The 27936-nt window shown below is 38.7% G+C and overlaps 2 protein-coding genes across 2 annotated transcripts in view; both read right to left on the reverse strand.

Annotated features, from left to right (window-relative positions):
- Positions 1–6691, reverse strand: part of LOC101846781 (probable tRNA(His) guanylyltransferase) — a 26451-nt gene extending 19760 nt beyond the window's left edge. The window contains exon 1 of the mRNA XM_005089399.3: positions 6586–6691. The gene's annotated coding sequence lies outside the window, so the exon portion shown is untranslated. The remainder of the gene's footprint in view (positions 1–6585) is intronic.
- Positions 6692–12187: 5496 nt separating this feature from the next.
- LOC101847230 (polypeptide N-acetylgalactosaminyltransferase 11) overlaps positions 12188–27936 on the reverse strand; it is a 20864-nt gene continuing 5115 nt past the window's right edge. Inside the window, exons 2-14 of the mRNA XM_005089402.3 lie at positions 26371–26680; positions 24739–24831; positions 24054–24135; positions 23324–23490; positions 22600–22724; positions 21116–21360; positions 19853–19970; positions 18597–18746; positions 17882–18019; positions 16770–16862; positions 14607–14714; positions 13873–14010; positions 12188–12834 (exon numbers count right to left, since the gene is read on the reverse strand). Coding sequence (XP_005089459.1) covers positions 12700–12834; positions 13873–14010; positions 14607–14714; positions 16770–16862; positions 17882–18019; positions 18597–18746; positions 19853–19970; positions 21116–21360; positions 22600–22724; positions 23324–23490; positions 24054–24135; positions 24739–24831; positions 26371–26602 — 1824 coding nt within the window. The 5' untranslated portion in view covers positions 26603–26680 and the 3' untranslated portion in view covers positions 12188–12699. The remainder of the gene's footprint in view (positions 12835–13872; positions 14011–14606; positions 14715–16769; positions 16863–17881; positions 18020–18596; positions 18747–19852; positions 19971–21115; positions 21361–22599; positions 22725–23323; positions 23491–24053; positions 24136–24738; positions 24832–26370; positions 26681–27936) is intronic.

The following is a 27936-nucleotide window of genomic DNA, read 5'->3' on the forward strand; positions in this document are numbered from 1 at the left end:
GAGAAAGAGAGAGAGAGAGAGAGAGAGGGGGGGATAGTGCAAAGAGGGGGAGGGATACACAAGACCGCACAAGACGAAAACGCCATCGGATTATATAATGGGCATTACTATTACTTTTGCAATAAGATGAAAACTATGTAAAACTGGACAACGATGAAGACAGCAAAAACGCGTCATTTGAAAAAGGTCGACAGGATACTACGCACTGAACATAAGTTCCTAATCAGCCGTTTCTAGAGATCGGTAGCTTACGCAAAAGTACGGAAAGGAAAAAAAACAACACCAAACGATATGGACGATAGGTACAATGTACTTTTTTATCTTTTCTTTTTAAAACACAATTTCATGAAACGTTTTGAAATTGAATTATGACGTCGGGCATCGCCTTTTCTATCCTTGTTCCCAGTTCTGAGCGGAGGGGCGTCGCCCAGCTCTCTCCGCTGGGGATAGCGGATCCATGATTGAACAGTTCAGGCTGGCTGTAGAACAGACGCACAGTGGCAGAGTGTAATATGCCGGCCCTATTGTCATTCTGGGCCGCTCGGATTACGTTAACAGGCACCGAGCCGGGAACAATATGCCTCTCGAGACCACGTCCTTAACGCGCTCCCCACAACGTGGGACTTGGATTTTGTCAGAAGGGCATAAGCACACGTATAATGCTGCTTTGGGCTTTTAGCCACTTCATGTGAAGTCAGAGGGTTGGAAGAATGGTCATGAAATGAAATTTTAGAAAGACCTCACGCTGCGCTTTGTCCAGTTATGTGTACCTAAAGTCCTGGCGACGATAATATTATACTAAGTCAATGCAGTGGCAATAACGGAGAACTATCGGATACAAAGTCGAACAATGAGCGTAATTTGGGGTAGGCCTAAGGGAGTTACGGGTAGTGGGGAAACTCATTCAGCTGTTGAGCCCACGGATAGAAGGCAAGGACACATAACTTTTTGACTGAAAGGGAAAGGATGCATACCGTATGCCTCGCTGGACAGCCGCAACGCAGTCAGTAGACCAACTATTCCGAAGTGCATTTTTCTCGTACGCCTTCGCATTTGGCTTATAATTTGTTTGTTCTTTTAAAAACAAAGGCAACTGGCCCTCAGCACAGAAAAAGTGCTATGATATAATATTAACCCACTCCACTTTTGCGCCATAGAATGAAAATGTGTGGGCTATTTGTGAAAGTTTAGAGCATATTCAGAGTTAAACATTTGGTTATTTTGGGAGTGACTAAAAAGATAATGATTACTCAGAGTAGTCAGAGATGGGGACGCAAGACAGAGGAGCAGAAACTAAAGAGAATGCAAAGGTAACAGGGTAGGGTGGATGGAGGAGACAGAAAATTTTATACACATTGCACTTCCCGAGAGAGAGAGGGATGGTTGATGGAGAGGGGTAGGGGAAGCGTGAATTGAATAAGAGAGAGGGAGAGGGGGGGAGAGAGAGAGAGAGAGAGAGAGAGAGAGAGAGAGAGAGAGAGAGAGAGAGAGAGAGAGAGGGAGGGGGGGTATAGTATTTTCTGTCTAAGTATTGTTCGACTATGTTATGTTTCATATCATCTAGACATAATCAAATTGAACAGACTAAAAGACTGCAAGCAAACACATAATTTTTGTGTGAGATTTTGTTTCAAAAGAGAAGGTTACAACAAATATCCGGTCTGTATACTTTTGTCCCTATTAGTAAATTTAAAGCCTTCCCCTACTCTTCAAGTATGTGTACCAGTTATCCTAACCTAACCTAAAAACTAACCAAACTTCATGGCACCCTAACCCTTACTTGACCTTCTACTTCTTAGTTCATAGAAACTAAAAATGAACATGATGAGAAAAAAATATGCCAACTTGTTAACAGACTGAGGCGTCTATAATCTGTATCTCCATAAATAATCATACAGTCCAACCTGCCACCAGGCAAGGAAGGGGGGAAAGCGAGGTGCTGTTACCCCACCCACGAAAGCCCTGAGTGGTGCAGATGGTCAGGTTAGTGTGGGTGTGAAATTTTACTGATGCTTGAATTCTAAGTGCCCAAGTGGTGAACCCGCCGGGAAATTCTTGGTAGCCTGATGTGTGAAACCTGACCACTGATTGCTGTCCTGATCATACAGCTAGTCACGATAAAAGTTTCTAAATTGTTACAAGTGGAGGAGGGGTGGCATGGGTTTATTGTGCACAGTACATCAATAGATGAAGCTATGGGTGGAAGCAAAGGAGACCATCAATTGTTTCTGATTTTAATAGGTCAAAGTGTTTCCACAGAGATATGAGCACTGGTGACAAAGGATTAGTAAGAACGACGCAAAGTTTCTATTGTGGTGGTGTAGAATATCAGAAGGATGGATGGATTCAGATTGAAAGACTTAAGTTTCTTCAGAAAGTACAGCCTCTGATTTACCTTTTAACGATATTGCTTACATGATTTTGCCATGTAAATTTGATGTCAATTGTGAGACCAAGATATTTGTATGAATCTGTGATTTCAAGTATTTCTTGTTCAATGACGAGTGGTGGGATTGTTGGTTTTTCCCTTCTAAAATAAAAAATCATTTCCTTTGTTTTTGAGAGGTTCACTTTTAGAAAATTTGAATTGCACCATTTACATACATATTGCCTCGAAATACTCTTTTTAATCAAGGTTTATTAATCCAATAATAACGGAGTCATCTGCAAACTTAATTAAAAGCGTGTTGATTTATATGTTTACTTCTATTATTGTGGGTATATATTGTATACAAAACTGGTGACAAAACACAGCCCTGAGGACCGCCGATGTTAAAAATGATTGTGTCAGATTTTGTGTTGCTCAGCTTAACATATTGTGGTCTGCCTGTCAAAAATTCCAGGACCTATGCTGCGATATGATGACTAACTCTCAGACTCAGAAGTTTTTCAATGACAATATGAAGTTGAATTGTAATAAATGCTGAGGAAAAATCAACAAAAAGTACCGTCGTGTATACATTTTAGATGTTTCAAGGTGTTTCAGTATAGAGTAAAAAAACCCCAAGTACAGCATCTTCTACGTTCCTCTCCTGTTTGTATGCAAACTGGAATGGATCTAATCTAGATTTCCATGAACACATCCTAGAATATTTGAGAGCATCAATTTTTCAAGGCACTTGAAATTGGAAAGCAATGGATGTAAGAGCGACAGGTCTAAAATCATTTAATTCATATATTTTAGGCTTTTTCGGTATTGGTATTACCTCCGATGTTTTCCATATTAAAGGAATGTAATTTTTTTTTTGTATGGTCAGGTTAAAAATGAAGGAAAATATCGGGGCCAGTTGCTCACAACAAGTTCTTAAAACTCTCCCTTTCACTCCGTCTGGACCACAGGCTTTGTACATTAACAAAGCCTATGGTCCAGACAGAGTCAGTGAAAGGGAGAGTGTAAAGAACTTGTAGTTCATCATACTACATTTTACAAGTTGACGTTTAAAAGAACAATAGAGTTGAGTTCGATGTATAGATTTAGTAGAAAAATAAGATGTAAAAAATATTAAGTGGGTTTGTTGTTTCTTTTCAAGAAAAGGCTTTCCTTCACAAGCGATTAAACGTAGAACGACGCAAACTATTTTTAGGTAAGATGGCCATCTTGTACGACGTCAGACCAGGACACCGCTCCGATCATGTGACTACATCTAAATACAGTAGTCTCCGCCTAAGATCCCGGTGCTCGGGAGCAAGAAAATGCGGGATCTTAGGCGAACCGGGATCTTAGCCGACGAACCCAGTTTTAAGAATCCATGGTGACCCATGCTAAGCTCACAATCGATAAAATGGTCTCCCTCCACTCTAAAATGAACTGACGTGACCACTTGGTGGGTTTATGGCATATGGCGAGCAAAGAGTGGTTAAACTTGATGACCTATCACAGTGTATAGTGGGATGAGGCGTGTCATTTTCACTTACTATCCTATCATGAGTCTCAAGATCTACGCTTATCCAGTTGCTCCTCCCCCTTTCCTGTCGAAAATTTATAGCTTTCCATCTCTGACCGAGCCCCCCCCCCCTCCCCCAGACTGTCTTGCAAATTTGGGAGAAGAGACAACTTCTGCAATGGTCAGGGAAGAGTTCACAGTTCAATGTGATCCCGCCTGGAGCGAACGTGTAGGCCCTACCCACCCAGCGAGTGACGTAAGTTTAGGGGGAGAGCTCAGGTGTGAGTGCGATGTTCAGGGAAAACAAACGTCGGTCAGTTCACACCCCGGTGTGATTCCATTTGGGGCAAACTTTGTATCGCTTCATCGAGTTTTACATGTATGTGACCACATTCACGATAGTGGCTGATTTTCAACGAGACAGACAGTTTATTGATCTCAACTTTTCACTCTTGGTTGATCGGCTGTCCCGCCCGGGTTTTTGTTCAGCAAATTATGATCTGAAATGCGGGATCTTAGCCAAATGTAGACCTTCAGAGTGATTTAGAGCGGGATCTTAGGGGTAACTTTTGTATAGTAAAAATTCTGTTTTCTTGAAACAGCGGGATCTTAAGCGAATCGGGATCGCAGGCGGTGGGACCTTAGGCGGAGACTACTGTATAGCCAACCGCTTGGCACCAAAGATGGAAGTGTCTACGTATATCAAGCTTAATCTACCTCTCGCTGTTGGAAGTTCTGATGGCAGATTGGACAGCGTGCCTGCGTTTAGAATCATGCAATTACGGTGGGTGGCGCATTCAACGGGGTCAGAATTCAACAAGAAGTCAGCTCCAACGAGGCAATCTTTAATCCCCGATTTTTCCTCTATATATCTCTTTGTAAATGTACGTCGGCTTCTACGAGGTTGCAAACAGACCGAAGTAGCTTTCAACGGGGTCGCGATAACCAAATAACAGCAATTAGCGGCCACAAAAGCGAAAAAGTTTCCCCTTGCTCTCCATCTCACACGAAGCACAAGGCCCACCCTTGATTCCTAATACACTGTATTGCTAGATCTAATGTGCCTCGTAATATGTGCCCCAATGCCAAGAGGATGGGCGAGGGTTAGCCTACGGTATGGATGGGAGGGGGTGAGTGGGAACGCGATGCAGGCTGTGAGATAATGGATGAACTCTGTAGAGGTAGGTCTAGATCAGAAAATCCAAACTCCCGCCTTCACTTTATGTAGATCTAGGCCTAGATGTGAGAGGGTATGTTTCCACACGAGAAGTGTTCCAAAAAAAATAAAAATTTTTGAAAGCACAAATGACGGTCAGAACGTTGTTTTTTTTGGCTCTTCTCTTCCTCCCGACTGACCAACAGTTTGTCCCATTAATTATAATTTGTAGCTTTGAAGTTGTTTTTAGCGATGAAACATGCAGGAAGGGGGGGGGGGGGGGAAATCCTCTGGCGTCATTACGACAGTTTCCGTACGGTTTATTGTCTTTGCGTTTACTGTGTTTCAATTTCAAGCATCAGAGTCCTTAATCTTACTGTTGTTCTGAGCATCAACAATCTAGATCTAAGCGATCTTCCCTCATGTCAAAGTATTAGGAATTCCGAAATGTATTAACATACACCGAAAACACATCATTCCATGCGGTACCTCCACGGCTTTCTTAAAATAGTCTGTGGGTATCTCAGGACAGGAAGTGATGACATCACATTGCTAAAATTAGCTGCCAATCAGGAAGATGCGTCGTTCTACGTTTAACGGCATGTCTTTCCTTACTCACACAGTGGCTCATTTTGTACTGAAAATTAGCAGCGCATCTCTGGCTCTCTTTCGGATAAAATTAAAATAAAACAACGATACCAAGTATTTATTATTTTATGTCAGTATCGATAGCCTACTCTTCTTGGGGGCCAAAACCGGAGAATGCCCACAAATATACCTGCTGATCCTGGGCCAAGGGAGCTAGCTCTAGCACCAAACACTAACACTGCTGATCACTAACAGGACTTAACAATCATCAGTTTTAAAATCAAGGTTAGCGGCAGTGTGGTCGGCTTATCCAGAAGAGGGCAAGCAATTGAGCCTAGAAGTCTAAAAACTGTGAGTAACAGCAATCTAGCCTTCAGCCCTAAATCATTAGTCGGTGCCATAGATAATCTAAGTCTGCCCACAAACAACGATACGGCCATTCACTTGGCGGGAGGACTTCCGTAATGAGCGACCACTATAAGTTATAAGACAGAGCAGAATTGAGGACTTGGGGTAGAGGTACTAGGGATAGGGGTAGGGGTAGGGATAAGGGTAGGGGTAGGGTTAGAGTTAGGGTTAGGGTACGGTTAGATAAGATAAAGGCCTCTTCTTTATTGTGTTTGATGGGGTGGTCACTCGTTACGGAAGTCCTTCCCACTTGGTCTAGATCTAGATCTAGATTCTAGATCTACTTACTAAATCTATCATTCATACTCATACTGTCATGTGTAGAAATCTAATAATAATTCTAGATCTATCTAGATATCTAGATCTAGAATCTTGAGTTTGAGTTTGAGTAAGTCACTGTAAGTTACTAGTTGAGTGTCTTGAGTAGATCTAGTCTAGAGAGTCTGTTCCGAAAGCAAAAACGAACATAAATGAAGCAAAAATGTGTCAGAGTGTCCTCGTTTTAACCCTGATGAGCTCGCACAAGAACAAAGTCAAATGATTACTTACAACATTTTACATGGTATTGCACTCAACTTCGTCACTTCTTGTGTTCCCCGTCCACCCTTTCATTGTTTATATCTCACGTCTCGCTGCTTTCTTTGAGAAATAGTCTAGAGTGACTTCCCCTGGATAAGGGGTACTACTCTTTTATTGTTGAAATATTCGATGATACAGAGTTATAATCCGTGATTAATACATGTATATAAATTAACTCTTCCATCATTCCTTTAGATCTAGATAAACGTCAGAATTTTACACATTGTAGATCTACAGAATAGCAATCTCTACATAAAACTGAACATCACAACACGTGGGCAGAATTAAAGTTCACTGTTGAACACGGCTATTCACTGTTCCACTCAAGGAATTCTTTTCTCAATTGTAATGACGTAGCACAAACCAACAACATAAAAACATAATTAATTTTTATGTATTCCTAAATTGTTGAGCTTTGTATCATAGTTTTTTACTAGATACAATAAGCTACCACTCTATACCACTAATTTAGAAGTTGCAGCTTTGTGCTCCGTGGTTGATTAAATCACTGAACTTCAGTCACTCTTTAAGTTTTGTTGTGATTGTAGTTTTCGTCTCATAGGCAATGTATCTTTGACTTTGATAGCATCAGTATACATGTATCTAGTGTTTGTTTTGTCTTGCTATCCAGTTCATGCCCCATGATCCATGCAAGTGATCCATGAGGCCAGTAAACGTGGAAGCTAATCCAGGTTGCCGTGGATACACTGAATGAAACGATTTAATTGATGCTCTGCAGCCTGTAGCAACAAGTGTCTCTATCGGTGGGAAAAATCTGTGAAAGTGCCTTCCCCAAGGACACAATGTCGGGTCGAGTGGAGCCTTGAACACAAGAGAGAAAGAGCAAGGGTGAGAGAGAGAGAGGGGGGGGGGGGGGACTGACAGACAGACAGACAGACAGACAGACAGATAGATAAGGCTGTCCCTGAAGTTTTATGAAAAACAAATTCTGAAAGTATGCAAACTGAGCCCAAAAATGTGAAATTATGCGATTCTGTTAATTTTAACAAAGAATGATAAAGTATAAAGGACAATAATCAGAAATTACACTAAAAAAGATCAAATTTGGCTAAATTATGCGGGGTGCTTAAAACCCCGGGGACAGATAAGGGGAAGGAGGGGGATGGAGAGAAGTATAAGAGTTGTAAAAGAACACAAAGAAAAATATACGAGGAGGAGGAGGAGAGGGAGAGAGAAAGAGAGAGAGAGGGAGAGAGAAAGAGAGAGAGAGAGAGAGAGAGAGAGAGAGAGAGAGAGAGAGAGAGAGAGAGAGAGAGAGAGAGAGAGAGAGAGAGCAGGAGTGAGAGAGCAGGAGTGAGAGAATTAGGGGGAGGAATAGAGAAAGATAGAGGATAAAGATAAAACATGTAGAGGAGATAAAGAGGAGGGGAGAAGAGAGAAGAAGAATATTAATAATACTATGGAAAAGGAAAGGTATTTCTGCCATTATTCATTAATATATGTCTATATGATAAAGTGATGAGTAGTAATGCCTTTCCTTTTCCATGTAGCCAAGTACATAAAATTGACACAAAAAACACAAAAGATTTCAAAAGAACAATTGAAGTAATTTCCTTTTGTACCACTATTTGAATTAACATTGCAAACATTTTGATTCCATTTATAGTACATATAAACCTGTCATTGTGCATTCCAAGAATACTGCTCATTTATTTCATTTAATGCATGGCTGTCATTACAAGACAGACAGCAGCACTGCACAGACACATTTTCACCTGCAAATAAAAGAATCAAAATAGACAAGTAGGCCTATACTACAATAACAAAGGACTAGTATAAGTATCCTGTGCAAGAAAGCTATAACACTAAAGTGTCATGTACTACTTCACTTGAACAGTTGAGCCTGTCCAAGATGGGAATCACATGGAGACCAGACAAAAATTCCATCTTAAACTTTACGTCTTGGTCAAGGGAAGTTGGGAGGGCTAGCCACTTTTTAAAGAAACAATATGTAGGAGAAGGATGTCTTATCATCCACAGACACAATTTAAATTTAGATTATGCAAAAGGTGGACTTTGGCCCTACCGGGCTTAGAAAGATACAACGTCCCATTGGAAAGACTGAGATACTTGATAAAATGCTCACCCTTTCGAGTGAGACTGTATGCGACAGCGAAGTACATAACTGCTGCGCTTAAGATGCAGCATGCCACTTTGATCAAGGATCACCTGTCCAGCCGGTAAAAAGCGGTGACAGTTCCCACCTCGCAAGTGCTATCCTCGCCACTCGGATAATGTAATGAAAAAGTTTTACTAATCTAGTGTCATAAAAGTTCTTGCATCTCATTAGAACCACTGTTTGATCAATTAAAAACAGAAATGAAAGAACATCTCCTTCACTTCCATCGTTGGTACCCTTCACTCAGGGCTCACATGGGTGGGGTAACAACTACCCCCAAACCACACCCCTTCTCCCATTCCTTGCGTGGTGGATTGGGGTAAAGGTTAGAGCTGATGGAACCAAACTGCAGAGTTTTGTTTCAAATCAAAGTTGAGCAGCCATGCATTTTCTGTCTTCGAAAAGCCAAAATCTTTAATTAAAGCAAAAGAATTTTTCTGTCAGTTTCCAGGATATGAAGGTTTCTGTTTGAGACAGATGTATTATAATAGAGGGATTTATCAAGGGGTAGAAGGAGGATTCTGTTATAGACTGGTTTCTGTTAAGGCAGGTTTAACTGTAGTTTTCTTCATCAAATTGTAAGCACATATTAAGCCATGTGAATTCCCCAAGGTTGAATTCGGTCTCATTATTAAATTCAAATCTATAAGTAAGATAAGAAGTTAAGTTAAACTACAACTTGTGGGCATATACATTATTGCGTTAACTTAACAATAATTAAAAAACTGTTGAAGATTTATTCTCAATTTAGAATTGATAACTACTGCATTTTGGGGCAAAAAAAGTGTGAGAAAACGATGAAACTATAAATATGTAAAATATCCTTATGTATCTCATGCCCTCAGTGTCTGTACTTGAAAGAGCCTCATGAAAAGTACTAAGTGAGAGTACTTCTTTCAATCTACTTCATCAGAATTGATTTTCATGTTTATATATACCATGTCAGCTTGATATCTGACAGAGGTAAAATGAGGCTCACTCCCTGGTGGAGATAAAAAGCAAGTATATAAATACAATGTAATGTGAAAGCATTAGGCATGCGGTCATTTTTTGTTCAATCAAACTAGGAGCAAGTACATGAGGCCACTAGTATAGACAACCAACAGCCAAACATTCAGTCATATTACCACTTGGCACTGACAATTTGTCAATGTGCATTGATCGGAAACCCATCACAACCTCAAAATTTGAAAACAACCAAAGCTGTTCCCGTAAAAATTGTTTGGTTACATTTCTTCAAAATATCACAATAAAACAATGTTTTGATGCCTCCTTAGTGAGTTACAGTAGTAATTTATTTGAGCCATGACGATACAGGAATGTGCAAATTATGTTGTGAATGGCAATAACAACAAAAACTTGAGAGAACCACAGAGATAAGTCATTCTGTAAGCTTTATCAATAAACACATTGCAGTTCGGTTAGTAGAAAAACTATTAAACTTTCTTCTGTCCTTATAATGTCAAAATATTTGCTGTCAATTTTTTCTGGAGTATATTACAAATTCCTCAACAAAATTCAGATTATCAGGGAAGCAGTTAAATTCGGCACTTATTTATACCGAGAAGACCCGAGAAAACCCGAAAAGACAGCCGAAAAGACCCGAGAAGAAACGAAAAGACACTAAATGACCCGAAAAGACATACATGTTTTTTTATTCATTGTTTATTTATTTGTTGTCACCTCACCACTTCTGTAAAAACAAAAATAATGTCGATCCCTTGAGGAGCCACTCTTAAAAAACTTAAAACACTTACAGTGACACTCATTTCTTTCACTTGCTTGAAGGGGGTATTATTATATCGATCTGTTTGTGACAAATAAATAAACAACAAATAAATAAACAATAAATAAATAAACCATGTAGGTCTTTTGGGGTCATTTAGTGTCTTTTCGTGTCTTCTCGGGTCTTTTCGGCTGTCTTCTCGGGTCTTCTCTGTTTTTTTTGGGTCTTCTTGGGTTTTCTCGGTAAAAATAAGTACCCGTTAAATTTGATTTTGATGGAACAGCCAACCTATGCAAAATTCCAACACTTCCTTGAAGTTACAAAAGTAAAAAAGATTAGAATGCAGATAGCGAATTCAATGGGATGCGGAAATGTTTTTGTTTAGTACGAATTCTGCTTTGTATGAATTTCAGGCTATACGGTTATGTATTTAATTAAGAAAAATTCAGACTTGAAAATTTGTTCGCTGTGTGTGTTCACTATTTGCATGCTAGACCATATGATTCAAAGAGTCACATTTAACATGCAATTCAAATTACAAGCTAGTTAGCATAAAATGCTACAGATCTACAAGAAATGCAATGACAGCAACAACATGAGTAGTCTAATTCCATGATGATTTGATTGTTATGTGTATGTTAAATGGCCATGAAAAGATGAGTATTTCATCATATGAAGCACCCGTGGGCATCATCCTACTTAAGTTAATAACTGGAAGACTCTGTCAAGGCAAAAGAAACAGTAAAGCAATTTTATCACGCCTTCCTTTTGTGATCAGTGTTGTACTAACATCAGATAAATATATATATGTTCTATCCCTATTTAAAAAAATTAAATTTTCAAATATCAATTCAGATTTCCAACACGGAACTCTGAAAGACAGTTGCAAAGGGATCTATTTGAAATTTGTTGCTGGATTATGATGCATGAAATTTAATGAAAAGTAAGCATTGGGTTCGAAACAGTGTAAGCTGAAATTAAACTGCAAGGCAAAAATTATTATGCTCTCCTTCCCCTGTTCCTCTTTGTTCTACTAGTCATTTAGACAATCATGTATAACAACTGTATTATGCCCATCAAAGATAAGATGTGAGTTTTGGAATATAGACAGTAGCTAGAATCTCTGTGCTTACAGTTGTTTATCTAGTTCAGTCAGCAATTCTACAGTGAGTGAAAGGACAGTTGCCTAAAATATTTTTTAGACAGCAAACAACCCTTCAACAGACATATCTTAAAGCTGTCTAGTGAAAAACAATAAGAAAAGGCAAACAATGTTCAGCAGATAAAGGCTTAGGATGTCTGGCACGAAGAACAAAAATTGAAGGAGAAAGAAGTAGTGAAAGTAGGAGGCAGGCATACTTCTATTTGTGTCACAACACAGCGGAACCAGGTGCTTGTAAATTTTTGGGCACGTGGTATCATTTTAAAGCTTGTTGACTTGTCCATCTTTTGATGAAAAAAAATACCCACCCATCTTGAACAGAAGTCGAGTTATTTGCGATTGAAGGAGGTGAGGGTCGCCTGGTTTCAGAAGTAAAATTAGTGAGAGAATGGCCGCCAAAGAATGGTGATTTCCTTAGCTTGAAAGTCCTTGTAAACAGAAAATGTACATTTTTTCGGCCTTTAATCTATGTTTTTCAGTGAAATCCACATAGAAATGTGTTTTTAAATGAACATAAAATGTGTTGGAAAAAAAACAAACAAAGTTCAACAAAAATCACTGTCATTTAATTATTTTGTAGAGTGCCTGATTTCACCATGATGCCTCACATTTAGAGAGTTTTAATTATAATAGGACTGCAATTAAAGGAATAAAATTATACTAATGATATGGTCTTGTTTTTAACAAGTGACCATAAAAAAAGTTTGTTTCAGATCTAGCACCAGGAAAGACAAGCACTTCCAAGAATCTTCAGAATAATAAATATATAACTCACCTTCTCCTTTAACAAAACAGTCACACAGCAAGATTTCATTTTTTTCTTTCAACAAAGTAACACATCATTCATACTGAAACTACCAAGACCTACATAGAATTCTTGATGTTATAGTAATTTCACTCCAGAGCTTTAAATTCAATAAGAAGTTATTTTAGAAAATGTGTTCAAAACAAAATGTATGCTTCAAATGACCAGTTCCAAAGCACCAAAACGTAAGAAGTACTCATTATATGAGCACATGCAATACTGTGAACAGTAATAAGTTGTTTGTGATAACGTCAAGTCCTGAAAAGTTCAAAGTGTGTGAGAGGACTGTCGTTACAGGGCATGGTCTTCAGCAGAGCTCCAGGTTCTATGCCAGTTGCCGTCAGACACTGAGCTGTTTCATAGTTCAGTAATCGCTCGTGTGTTTCCTGGGAAACAACACAATGAATATTTATGTTGAAAAACAAATACATTTGCAAAACTATATTTTGAGAATGAAATAACAGCTTTTAAAACCACAAGAAAAATTAATCTCTTTAAACACCTATGCCTCTATAAAATCTGACCATGTTAGAAAACCTAAGTCTCCCCTGGAAACAGATAAATCATATTTTCAAATGTCATGTGCTGTCTTATCATAGAACTTCTAACAATTATTGAACTAAATCTTTTGTCATGTAGAACACTGTTATACAATCATCTGGTTTAGTTCATACATTTCAGGTTATAGAGCACAAAAGAGTAATCTTGGCCTTATTTGTGAAGAAGACACTTCAATTTAGGAAACCTGACAACCAAGAGGAGAGTGAAGAATGAAGCTCCGAACAATATAATAAAATTTGCTCTCTCCCATCTAAGTTTAAAGCAGCCACTTTTATTACACAACACTCTGAAAAAAATAATAATAGAAATCTAGAGAATACAAAACTTATTAAATTAAAAAAAAAAGAAAGCCAAAGATTACCCAGTTCACTCACATTTCACGGCTGTTACCGACCGTCAACTTAGTCAAACCGCCAGCCCGCGGCACTCCCCATAACCCGCTACTCTGTGACCCTGGTCACCGCCACTGGTTAAGCGCCACCGGTTCACCGCCGATGCCCAGTTACAGTTGTTTTCTTATCACAACAGCCCATTAAAATGAGATCCCCCATGGAGACATCGCATCTTAAGATCAGGAGGTATTGGGGATCAAATCAATCAAAAATGACTGGAATAAAGTTTCCTGGGCACGGCCGAGGCGCGCCGGGAGTGCCGCAGCCATCACCGTACCTTGCACGGCTGACAGCTGATTTATTACCATCTCGGGGTGGCCGGCGGGAAACCCTTGCCCGGTAACTAAACTGGCGGTTTGGGGGCGATTTAGACAGCCGTGATTTGCCTTATTATCTAACTTGTAAAATAGAAGGAATGGGACAAAAAATCAGGGTATTAAAATCTTAGATTGCACTAATAAAAATACTTACCCTTTTTGACCATATCCAGGTTTGAGGGTTGGATCCTTTGCATTTCATGAGCCGGGCATATGGACCTTCCTCTCTGTTATAATCAAGGCACAAAAGGTTTGCCAGCCGCAGATCTTTTTGTTCAGTTTCATACCATAACTGGAATAGAATGAGTACCGTATCAAAATAACATTCATAGAAACTCAGTTTTATAACTTAGCATTCTCCTTGCCCTAAAATGTTTTATGAAGCAATATTATACAGAATTTCTTCCTTTTTGAATTATAAAAAATCACTGTTACCTTTTCATCATACTTCTCATGGTCGATTATTCAAAGTCGTAAAAAGAAGACTTGTGAAGGCTCAATTGAAGAAGGGCATAAACTTAAGTGACTGCTAAATCAGGAAAACAGGGCAAAATACAAACTCCATCAGCATGCTTAAAGCCCCTTCGAAATGTAACTGGGAAGTTGGTCAGCTTTATCTGCAATTTACATTGACAACCACTCAGTTGACATCATGCAAATAAAAGATACTGCTGTTGTCAAACAAATAATTAAAGTTTTAGTACAGTTGTGCATAAACTGTGAAATACTTTCATTGTCTCATTATTAATTTAACTAAAATATTCTTAATATGAATTCTAATGGGTCACCTCAGAAAAATTGCTTTTACCAAAGGAGAGGCTTCTGTTGCTACAATTTCCCTCTAGGTATTCAATGACCTATACAAATAAAACTCAGGATAATACATACTTGATCCTCATTTTTCCCATGTTTGCAGACTGCTAGCTGCAGGAGTGACCTCTTGTCATAAATAGACTTCTCCGACTGAACACAAAGACCAGAACCAGTATGCTTCAGCTGAACATGAAAAACAAGAAAAAGCAATCAAAGAATCATAATAGCAGGTTTACTTGAACTTTTCGAACTACAGTATAATCCACTTATATCAACAGCCGATGCATCGACATTATGACACATCGACATATTTTTCAATTACGAGATTTTTCCTTCAATATCTTCACAATTTCTCTTATATCAACTTTTTTTCGGCCCACTGGGCTTTATCGACATGCTTCCTGGGTACCTGGCAAAGCCTATGAACATAAATGGGGGGAAAAGCCACGCTAACGATCAACGCATTAGTTCATTAAGTCCGCATACCTGCAAAGTATCCTATTTGAGACACCAAGCTTTAGTAGGTCATGGAGGGTCTACACAGTGTAGTCTCCAACACAGTAGAGTGCCTCACAGACGTGAGCGTCTCGTGCACTGGGAATCACCTCCCTACCCCCCACTCCCGATCGCTCACTCCCCTTCCCCATCCCATTCTCAGTCTGTCGCTGGCAAGTGCCACGGTCAGTGAGTCAGTGCCTTGCCTTTCCATTTTCCCCAGCAAGCGGCTATAAACAGGCCTTACAAGGATGCTACAATAAAGTTTGCGCTGGTGTGTAGAGTGTGCCTTGCTCTGCTCGGTCTTTAGGACTGTAACTACAGCCCCACCCCCCCCCTCTGTCTCTTGTTAGTTTCACTGTGTAGTTGTGTAAGAATCAAGGGAAGCTACCAGTTTAAAAAATAGTGTTGTCTTTTTACAGCTTTTGTTTTTTCCTCTTTGGCTTTATATTTTCATTTATCGACATTTTTATATATCGACATCAAATCCACTTCCAAAAGCACGTCGATATAAGCAGATTATACTGTACTCTGATTTGATATTCACAAATAAACAAAGACTTTACCAGTAGAAAACTGCATGAATTTAAATGAACAGACACAAAGATGAAACAGGAATTTTGCACAAGACTTAAACTAATAGTGTGCGTATGGCTCTTTTCGTCTGTGCAGACGGTCAATTTAGCTTAAGATGGTCTCAAGGTTTTCTTCATGCAGCTTCTTTCATGGCTAATTCTTCCAACGTTGAAGCGCAGATTCTGTCGCAGTGCTTGCATGTCAGTGACGTGGAACGAAGCCCTGTATTTCCGTTGTTTTCCTTTCGTCGTTGGCACTTCTCAGCCTGGTTGTTTCTATGGCTGCTCTCTAGATTTATAGTTCTTTCCTTTATCATTTTCCTGCAAGTTTTCCTGTCCTCAGCTATTTCTTCCCAGATCCTAATATCTACTCCAAGTTTAGATAAACTGTTCTAGCAGCTGTCTGTGTAACTCAATTTTGGTCTTCCTCTTGGTCTCTTTCCCTGGGCAAGTTCTCCATTGAGAAGTTGCTTCGGAATCCAGTTGTCGTCCATTCTCTTGACATGGCCCAGCCATCTCAATCTTTTTAAACACAGGATAGATGTCATGCTCTGAAGGTTTGCCCGTGCCAATACTTCAACATTTGTAACCTTGTCACGCCACGAAATGCCTAAGATCTTGTAGCAGCATCTGAGATGGAAAATGTCGAGGCGCTTTTCTTGCCTGCTGTACAAGGTCCCGGTTTCAGATCCATAAAGGAGTGTGCTGAGGAGACTAATAGTAATAGCCCATAAATGCACAACACCAAAGCATGAATCACAAAGGGAAAACTCTAATATACAGAATAGATCTACTCCATAGCAAAGATTAGAGTTAGATATTGAGATGAGAGGAGACACAAAACAATTGGCACAGCCCACAAACACATAACACACTCTTAGAGTCAGAGTGCAAGTGAGTATGTGATCATGTGCACATGACCGGAGATGAGAAAGAGAAGGAAGAAATTTAAAAAATCAGTTTGAGCGCACTGAAAAAAAGCAACAAAAGATAAAGGGAACATGAGGTAGACATTCCCTACCTGGAAAAAGTTCCATCATGGTGGTGTTTGTTTGTGTAAAGAACAGCACATTGTCGACACAATAATGGTCATTTTGTGTTGGGAAAAGTAGGACCTACCAGTGGTTCCCACCAACTACTTGTTATCATGGTGAAAAATGCAACTTACCAAACCCCACGCTCTGATGGCTACTTCTGGAGCAGAGTTGATCTTCTTCTCTGAATTAGTTGGGTACAACGACCTGGCCAAATCTGGTAATTTCTGAAATATAAAGGAATTTAAATGAAAAAGTGGTCAACTTTTAAGAAGCTGGGTAAATTAGGACCAAACTTCAAAAGGTCAAAGAAGCAGCTAAATTGACTTGACATTGAATGCATAAATGATTTTCACATAGAGTAACAAGACTCAACATGACATTAAAAAGAAGAAAAAAAGCTTTTTAGACTTGCACTGTGCTGACAAGTAAAAAGAGCTGAGAGCTTTGTCAGCCCAGCTAGGATTTCAATAAGGAATATATCAAGGAAAACACCAGAAACTTGATTTCTGTCTCGATCAGTACTTGTCAAACTTTTATTGCCAGTGCCTACTTTTGCTACCTTTTAGAGGTTAAAATTTTTGTACCGCACACCAGTCTGTATTTCCAAACGAGGCACTAAATAATACCTGCCACTATCTGGGCGATCCCCTCTGCCCACCATAATAACCAGATCACCCACTAGTGGACAATAGCGCTCGGGTAACAAAACACTGGTCTAGATCTTCTACAGACTAGTCGTCTGTTAAAAGCACATTTCAATAAGTTCAAAGTATTGATTCTGATTGGCTAAGGAACAAAGCCTTGAAATGATAACTTATGTGTCTTCAGAGACTCTCTCCCACATCACTTGTGGGTCAAGAATCTTGACAATTGAGCTGACCGAATGACCCCTGAATGAGCAGACGTCAAAACAGGTAGCAGATGGTGACTCCTCCTTTGTGCACAGATCCCCACAGTCAGAGCTCTACAGGCTCATAGTGACCTTTCAAGTCAGATAAATCACCTCTTGAGTGGCTTCTAAATCAAAACTTTTGCCAGGTTTTATTTCTTGTATCAATACATTTCAGTAACAGTTGCAGCCGTGTTTCCCCCTTCTCCTTCCCATGAATGTTACAGCTTCCATCTTTTATAATGAGCATAATCTTTTTCTTTTGTATTACAGCTTTCACTCATAATGGCATTTTTCAAAATAAAAGTTGCATTGTCAAAGCTGACCAAATGTTGGCAGCAGTATTTTCCGTACCTGTAGTGCTGATGGGTATACATTATCAAGATACCACTGAAAAGACTTGCATTGTAGTCGATCTCTCAGCTCTAATCTGTCTTTAATGCTTCCATACTCCATATCCTCTGCACGTGGGTTGATATGGAAGTAGTATTTCTGTGGCACAGCAAACAAGTATTAGAAAGAACCAAGATTATCATTAGTTCTATAATGTAGTCATAAAAAGGTACCCCCATCGGTAAGATCAAAAAATGATACATGAATTTGAAGGACACTTTTTAAAAACCCTTCACAGTAAGAAAGTAAAGCATGCATTATGTTTTCCTTGCACTTGTGTCGATACTTTATCAAAACATATCAATAAAAAATTTGCATTCAAATGAACATGAGTATGACTCTACACAAAAGGTGAGGGAAAAATACTGGTAATGTCTAAACACATCTCCTTAAACTTTCATATAAGTTTCACATGAAATAAACAAATGAGAGTGAAAAATGACTAAACAATCTGACTGAACCCTTCTTTTGTAAGTCTCAGTTGAAGGTCACCAAATTTCTCTCTGACTGTCAAAATAATGGCTAAACAAAATGGTGTAAAATCCTTGCCTGTGTCACATCATTCATATATAACTAGCCACATGCTATCAAACCAAGGTTATTCCAATTTGATGTTCTTACACATCTATTTATTAACATGGCATTGGCCTACAATGCATCAATATTGCCAACTGACCTTGTAATCATCCATCCAAACATGCACCACCCTCAGAGTATTCTTTGTAAAGCTGTCTCTCACAGGTGAGCCATACGGACGCCTCTTTCGGAAGATATGCCCCACCCTAGAGCATGGTACAATCAAAAGCCGACCTCCACACTGCCAGATCTGCAAAAAACAATTCCAAATCTTGTTCTGGGGGACAATTGACCTAGTGGCAATTTGAGCGTTCTAGACTTCTTAGGACCCAAAAATGGGAACTGGACCTACTTGTTTCAACTTACCACTGATTCAGCATGACAATACAGACAAGTTTAATGGCTTGCAGATAGCTGCTGACATAGTTATTCTTATTTTCTGTGTAGCGAGCAAAGATTTCAATGCTAAAAAACAGGTGGACCTACTGGGTGAGGGAAAAAAAGGCCAATGTTGAATTTTGTAAGAACTTCATTTGCGGGTCCATATCAATCACATTTTTATGCTGCATAAATCAGCCATGGGGAACATCAGTTGTACAAATTTGACAGCAGTTCTCCCAAAAGCTTGGAGAAACATGACAGAGAATTCTTTAAATATTCACCCAGAATTTATTTGATTTACATGTAAGGTCTAAAATGAAGTATCAGCAATGGATCACTTTTCCTATCTGGGATTACTAAAAGCCTTTGAAGAACTTGTGAATGAGAAATCATTGCATTGAATTCACAGGGATTTCTCTGAGATTTTTTTACCTGATCTTGTCCATCTATCAAAAGACAATGGAATTGTATGAAAGAGGACATTATTTTATGCATGAAATATATGCCATTGACCCACCAACCTGAGAGCCAGAGGCTGTAACTTCAAATCTGAGAGCGACGGAATTCAAAGTAAGTTTCATACTGGGGTCAAATTTCAAATCTGTCATATTTCTTCATTGTTTTTCAAATGATTTCTGCCTCCTAAGGCCTGTTCTCTCTTGAGTGATTCAATTTGTTATGTAAAAGTGGGCATGTAGATGGAGATCTATTCAAATTCTACACAATTTCATGAGGGAAAACTGTGGCGTGCACAGCTTGTAATCAAATATGAAAGAAGAAATAAAGGCAGTAAAATTTAATACAGACTGTGACAAGAGCAAACCCTGAGAAAGAGAACAATACAAAATACAGTAAAACACAGAGAAGAAATTGTGTTTCAACTGAAGTCAAAGATAAACTGTCAGCAAGGCAGTATTGTTAAAGAAAATACTTTGACTTCAGATGAAACACAGTTTCTTTTATGTAATGACTTACTCGAAAGGATAATTCCAAATTTTCCCCACCCCAAATGTCCATGCCACTGTCATACTCTCCAAGCTCCTTGAAATATTTTCTGTCCATAGCAAACAATCCTCCAGCCATTGTTGGGGATCTGGAAAGTAGAAAACCATTCTTGTTGGAAAAAAAAAGAGAGAAAAAAAGAAAGAAAAAAAGAAAGAAAAAGAAGTCATAATCTTATCATGTGCTTTTTGAAGATTTATGTTGAGATAAGATAAAACCAAAGTCAGAGGGTAGAAAAACGGAAGAAAAAAACAAGCATAACAGAAGATACTCAAAAACAGGAGTCGAAATCTGAAAAAGAATCAGCAAACACTGAGAATAATTTTTTTTCTGAAACATATAGTTTACAGAAAACCTTGGAGAATCATCTCTTGACATGAACTGCCAGTGCAAAACTTGAGAAAAGGTGATTATAACTGACAAATTTACGTCTTTTGGAAACATATTTTCATCCTAATTGATTCACTACACCTAGAGTAGGCCTACTTTGATTTTGAGCCACAAACTGACTTGAGAGGATTTTTACTCCAAAAGCATTCATTGTATCAATCCAGAATAGGCGAGCCTTCTTTAACCCTGTTACTGTCAGTGGTAAACTTGCACTGCATCAGGGGAAACTCTTAGGAACAAGGGTGCCCCTTTAGACGTAAGAAAAGAGTGCATATGAAATATGATAAATACAAAGACAAGAAAACTATATATACTTGGAAAGCTCTTTGAAAACTCTATGGCACACTTGTGACCCCTAAAATCTGCCGGAAATCTTGGAGACTGCCGAGAACCCGACGAAGCTACTTTCACTGACTTGCAGAGTTGACACTGCAGGCAGTTCTATCCTCTGGCTCAAAAAGAATTCTATAACTACAAGAGGTCCTTCCTTTTAAAATAAGTACACTATCGTTCAGCGTCTGTATTTCAGGGGTTTGTGTAGACTGTTTTCAGAAACTGCCAATGTTATTGGCAGTAACACTTTGGTGGCAAATCAGCACTTGCCAGTAATTGGGTTACGGCAAACCTAACATTACACTCTTATCACTAAGAAAATCCCTCCATTAGTGCTTGAAACATGTGCATAGTCTTGAAACTGCTAAAAAAAATACTGATTAGAAGCTACGAAAAGCACACAGTTATATTGTACAGGTGAATCCCAAGGATTATCAAACGTTATAGGAAAATTGTCCTCTCCTCCATTTAACCATTTAACTTTCTTATCTGAAGCAAATAAAAATCACTCACACAAAAGGATCAGCTTTGGAAAACACAGCTCTACTGTCTTCAAGGGGAAGAGGATCCCACTGGAAGTGCATTCCCCAGTTGAAACCTCCTCTTACCAGGCCTGCCGGCTCATAATAAAAGGTGTCGGAATCAACAATGTCCATGAGTGGCACAGCCACTGTCTGTCGGTCAGAGTGAACGACTGCCAGTAGAGGTTCCAGCCAACCCACATTTACTTCACAGTGGCTGTCTAGGAAGAGCAATACCTGGAAGAAGTAATTGTAAAAGTTAAATATGCTGCACATGACAACTTTGAAGAAATGTTTCCCAAAGAGCTGCATGGTACGAAGCTTTGAGACTTCAGCCCTCATGTTTTAGACACTGGACTTTTCAGTCTTTAGGACTCTCATATCTGTTAAAACTAAACACATATTCTCAAATTTCAAACCGTACTTGTAAACAGAGTGTGAAGAATTGTGTCACGGCGTGGTGGAATCAGGCGCTCGTCAATTTTTGGGCATATGGGCTTATTGGTATTACCTTAACGCCTGTTCATTTGCCTTCCTTTTGGTGAAAAAAATATCCATCTTAGTTGAATAGAAGTCTAGATATATATGCAATTGAAGGAGGTCAGGGTCGCCTGGTTTCAGAGGTAAAATTAGCGAGAAAATGGCCACCAAAGTTTGGTAGTTTGGTAACTTCCATAGCCTGAGAGTCCTTGGAAACTGAAAATTTACATTTTTCGTAGTGTTCCCGATTATTGAAAGCTAGGAATCTTAGGAATTGACCCTGAACCCAATTACTTACTTTCTAACGATGTGATTTCTTCTGGTGGTTACCTAAATGGCTCCGAACATCTTTGGGAATTAGGAGAACCTTGATTTCGGAACACTACGAAGCATCAACTTTTATTTGTCAAAAATAAATTTTTTTAAAAAGAAATAAAAAGATTTAAACGCTTACAGACACTGGTAACCGTTGGTTTATGTAAACAGGAGTCGGAACTTTTCTTCTGTACCATTAATTGTGGGAATCGGTTCCAGAATCGATTCTTCGCCCAGATCTAATTGTGCCCTTAATCAATGTTTTACAGTAAAATCCACACAAAAATGTGTTTTTAAATGGACATAAAAGGTATGAGCCAAAAAAGAAAACAAGAAGAAAATTGCCCGTCTGCACCAAAAATGCCAATGTCTTTGATTTCAGTATTTTGATCACCACAATGCCTCACAATTATATTCCCATGGCAAAAAAACTTAACAAAACAGTCAAAACAAATTTTTGCTGCGAAGCATCTGTGAATAACAAATTCTTTTCATGTTACCGCATCAAAACATTACAAATATACATTTTAAGAACAAATGTGAGTCCTACTGTTAAGAAAGAATATTCATTTGTGGGTGATTTTGAAACAAGACTGAGCTACTGTTCGGTAGAAATCTTGAAGCAAGATAATCTATTTTTGTTAATATTACTGACAACCAGACAAAATTAAAGGGACTGACCTGACCAGTTGCTTCTTCGGCACCCAACATCCGAGCTCTGATCAGACCTTGACGCTCAGGGCTCCGAACCAGCTTCACTTTCGGCAAGGTAGAAATTGTGTTTTCAAGCTCAGATTTCAGGTGCTCTTGGTAAACAAAATTCAAAATTACTATTAACAACAGCAGTCTTGACAGAATTCTGGTGATATCCTTAAGATCTTTGATAAGAGAAATGTGACTGGTTGGGGGAAGAAGAATCCATGTGGACATTACACTCTAGGAAGCCCATATCAATGAATGAATGAAGGCTGTTATTGCAATAACTATATAACCAGTGTAAACCAGTTAAAAACTAAATAAACAGAATTGGCCAAAACATAAACGGTACACTACAGATACAAGTAATACAGCCATACAATACACAACAAATTTTAGAAATTTATACAGTATAACACGCATAGGTCAAACACAGAGGACTTGAAATCACACATCCGTCGAACTGTGCCTGTGGTTCCATGTTTTCTTCTTTATCTTTGTAAGATATCCCTCGAACTACGAATCTCGTGAACTACGGAGGCCGGTCCTAACGAATTCGAGCTATCCATGTCATACTGTGTAGTTTAAACTTTTCTCCTAGATACCCATACGCTCAAACTTAATGTCTTAAAACGTACATCAATCAGAAAGGAGTTCAGCATAAAATTTCACACCCAAAGTCCAATATATATCTGTCTTTTATACGTACCAAAGGTGCTGAAGTCATCCACAAGAATAATCTCATGAATTAAATGCTCTGATGAACGTGCTAGAACAGTGTGCACAGTGCGCAACAAAGCAGATCTGGCCTCATTGTGAAAGCAAATGATGATGCTTGCACTTGGCAAATCCACAGGGTAATGCTTTTTCCTGCATCTGCAATACAGATCATAGGTCACTCAGGAAAAGGCTGGGAGTGTTATCATAATGTAAAAAAGCAGAAACAGTTAAAATCACAATTTAAAAAAAAAAAAAAAAGCAATACAGCGTTGTCCTCTTTTCAGCTCTTTCACGTCTATACCTTTGATCAAAATAGGTTTGCTTGATTATTTAACACTGATGTTACAAAATGACTGTGATTGGTCACTTGCATGGCCATAACCTATCACAACAAGGGAATGACTTGCATCTTTGAATAATGGAAAAATATTGTCATAAAAGGTGTCACATGCTTCCCAGAACCTTACATCTCAATACTTGTGAGATGCTGAATTCTCAAGAAAGGACTCATTCCAGCAAAATGTATTCAAGAATAAAACAAATCTATGGTTTCAGCACCATGACACTATACAAACTACAACAGTTTATTCTTCACATTCACAAACATTCCTTTTACTGTCAACCAACCAGGTGGTCAATTTACTGACTGAACCATCTTAAATATTTAATATTTTGTATACAAGTCATTTGTAAAAGTATTGCACTTGAAAGAAAATTACTTTGAGTTTCTGACATCGGGAATTGGTCTGGTGTAGCTCAGTTTCGCACTCAGCATCTCATTGAAAGCATGGTTGTGATACCCTGTAATCAACACAAAGAGAGGAAAACAACATTTAACACAGATCAGACATTTTGATTGCTTTAGATTTAGAGTTAAAAGTTCTCAGACAAAGTCAGATAAAGTCAGTGTTTGAGCCCGATTTTAAACCCAAGGTACAAGGAAAAAAAAGCGAGTGTATTGGTGCAAAAACAATGTATGGTACAAGATGACTCAAAATTTAAAAAAAAAGCTAATGTAATTAATGCAATAAATGTAATTGCATAAGATTTATGCCCCCTACTGTCTAGATCATATAGGAGGCAGGCTGCTTCCACCCTGCTGTCATGGATAACATGGGCTGATAGGAATACAACGTCCGCACAGAAAGATGGGGATACTCCATAAAAATTCTCTCCACATGTGGAATCGAACTCAAGTCTTTTAAGTATCATGGCTAGGCACCTAACACTACACGACAGACTCTGGTCAAGTAAAAGATTAAGACTTTCTTCAAATACATGCTGAAATAATGCAATTATATTTTTTAAAAGAAATTATAATCTTTTACTCTGATATGCAATTAGACTAGACCAGACGTACTTTCATATACATATAGGCACTTTTGGATGAAAATAATTACTTACCAGCATCATAGTTTCTCTGATCTTGTGCTGTATTAATTTTTCCAAGTTGCTGCAAGTAACTTTCATCGTATATTTTTCTTTTGCTGGGGTTACCTACAATTTAAACGAAGAGCACTTTATGCATTTTGAAATGTAGTACTACGCTTAATTGTGATCATCAAAACGTACATTATTAGTTTGCTCGTTATAATGAGCATATCAAAGTACAAACACTAAATTATCTTTCATTCATTCCCCCAGCCATGTTTGATGACGAAATAAAAAACTACCAATAAAATAAGTGCAGCACACTTTGCATTGCTTATACTGTCAACAACGTTTTCCTCTGGGGTGAATTCTAGGATCAAAAACAGACTTGAAGCACCTATGCAGGGGATACATATTTATCCTTTAAATGAAGCACATTGCACTTTAAAAAGGCAACAAATGCTACATGATAGAGCATGTGTAGATCATCTTTGAAAGACCAGATAGTGTCAATAACAAAGCTCCCTCATATCTTAGTGACCTCGTACAGATTTATGTTCCATCTAGATCACTAAGATCAGGCGATCAGTATCTTTTAAGAATTCCTAGAAAGGGAGGTAAAAAATTAGCTGAAAGACCGTTTGCCCACCTTGCTCCATCAGTTTGGAACTCTATTCCCCAACCCATGAGACATACAACATCTGAGTCTAAATATAAAAAATCTTTAAAGACACATTTAATGACATCATTTTTATGTCAGTTGATTCATGTTCAGTTTAATGTTATGTAAAGGACTATGTATCCATTTATGTATTTTTACGAATTGCATTGAGTATATTATTTTATTATGTATGGGTATGTGCTCATTTTGCAATGGTGTGTAAGCATGCGCGTGTGATAAGCAAGAAGATGTGTGTGTGTGTGTGTGTGTGTGTGTGTGTGTGTGTGTGTGTGTGTGTGTGTGTGTGTGTGTGTGTGTGTGTGTGTGGCATGCATGCATATGTGTGCGTGTATGCAGTGCGTGAGTGTGCGTGTGAGTGTCTGTGTGTGTGTGTCTGTGTGTGTGTGTATGTGTGTATGTGTGTGTGTGTGTGTGTGTGTGTGTGTGTGTGTGTGTGTGTGTGTGTGTGTGTGTGTGTGTGTGTGTGTGTGTGTGTGTGTGTGTGTGTGTGTGTGTGTGAGTGTTGTGTGCGTGAATATTGTTCGTACATGCATTTATGTAAAGCGCCTAGAGCTGTGTTCACACAGGAGCGAGCGCTATAGAAATGATCTTCATTATTGTAAAATCAATGTTTGCACAAGTATAAAAGATATCTTTTGCAGCTTTTTAATCTTAACCTCACTGAAGCCACAGCATCAATGTTCATATTAAAAGAAAAAGGAAAATCATTGAGAAAAGTACACTACTGGTTTTGCACTCAACTGCTACCATCGCTGAAAGTACTTATATGGCTTTTCATAGTTTCTTAGAAAAGTAATACTTTCAGCTAGATGGTAACAATCTCTAAGCACATTAACTTCACCTGTGAATATATAAAAGACAAATGTTATTATAAAAATAATTCTCAATGAGGATTTTACGTTTACAAAATCAAATTTAAACAAAAAGCACTTTAAATAAAAAAATTAAGTAACCCATCAAATTCAAAGACGTGGCACACTTACCTGGTTGAATTTCTATTTCATTATTCTTGATTGCATCTTGCTCATTCTGCACCTCACCATAATCAAAAGGGAATTCGTCATTAGGCAGCTTATCATGAAGTCCAGACTTTGACAGCAGTCTCTGTTTGTGCCGTGTGTACACACCCAAGAAGTTCCAGTATAAGACAAACCAAAAAAAGATACTGAAAACTACAAGTATCAGAATAAGTCTGGAACGTCTCAAACGCACCATTTTTCCAGTAGAAAGGTAATGGAATGTTTTATTCAGCTTCCCTTGACTTGAAACATGCTCAAAAAGCCATGAAGTACCCTGAAATAAGATGCGGGAGAAGCTACATAGAGTGAAAACTAAAATCTTCATTAACTTGCCATGCTTAAACTATGCACTCAATTGGTTAGAACTTCTATTATTAAGGCATGGTTTGCTCCTTCTTTCCTATCAAACATCTATTGTCCTTATCTCTCCTCCTTTTATGTGTTTGTTACTCTCTTGAAACACTTCTAATCTTTGGCACTTATATGACCTTATAGTGTTGCAAGTGCCGTAAAACTCCTTTTAAAACTTAACTAAAACAATGGTTTCATTTATTAAATTAAATATTCATTTTACAGCAATTTACTATCTTGTCAACAGTATTAAATTAGTTCAATGTAACATAGCAATGTCAACATGGCACATTCAGAAGGAGAGAAAAAGGTTTGAAAACTGAGAAGTGAGGTAGGGAGAGAGGGAGGGAGCGGGAGAAAGAGGGAGAAGGTGAGGGGTAGGGGGAGGGAAAAGGAGAAGGGAAGGGAAAGGGAAAGGGGGAGGGAAGAGAGGGAGAGAGAGAGAGAGAGAGAGAGAGAGAGAGAGAGAGAGAGAGAGAGAAGGAAAGATACTGAGAGTGTGTGACATCATGCGTCTTCTCTGTTTGGTTATAATAGAAAGGAGTTGGTTCTCGCCGTGTGTGGTTTGTCTAAACTAAGACGCTATTTGTTTTATCATGGATGAAGACAGAGAAAACACGCGCTGTTCTGGTGTTGCTGATGAAGAAAAACGTTTTAAAAAAAGGTCTTGTCACTTTCGCCCGCTTACTAAAAGGGACACCGTTTTTGTTTTTAACCGTAGGTGTTATTTTACTCCACTTCCAACATAATTTGATCATCTAGAAGACCTGTCTGCCCTGGCCAATCCGGGCTAAGTGGGATACAGCATTCCAACAGAATGACCGAAATATCAGATACAAACTCTCCTTTCTGGGAATCGAACTCAGATCTCCTGCAGGCGACGGCTTAGCATTTTATCGCAACATAACGCATGTGGGTAAGCTATTTTTCGGATAAGAATAATAGGGAATAGAAGTTTAAGGCCGAGGCTGCTTAAAAGGATTGTATCAATTCATTCCATCTGTAACGGAGGAAAAAAGGCATTAGTGAGTTATTAGCGGGAACCACTGGTAGTTCCCACTTCCGGTCTTTCCCTTTGTTGTTTCTATTTGCCTTTCTTGCTTTTTCCTTGTACTAAAGTGGCCGTTGTAGTTTCGGTTTACAAATATACTTTATTAAAACTCTGACCCCCTCCCCCCT

This window comes from Aplysia californica, unplaced genomic scaffold (genome assembly GCF_000002075.1).
Source record: "Aplysia californica isolate F4 #8 unplaced genomic scaffold, AplCal3.0 scaffold00006, whole genome shotgun sequence".
Classification (NCBI taxonomy): Eukaryota; Metazoa; Mollusca; class Gastropoda; order Aplysiida; family Aplysiidae; genus Aplysia; species Aplysia californica.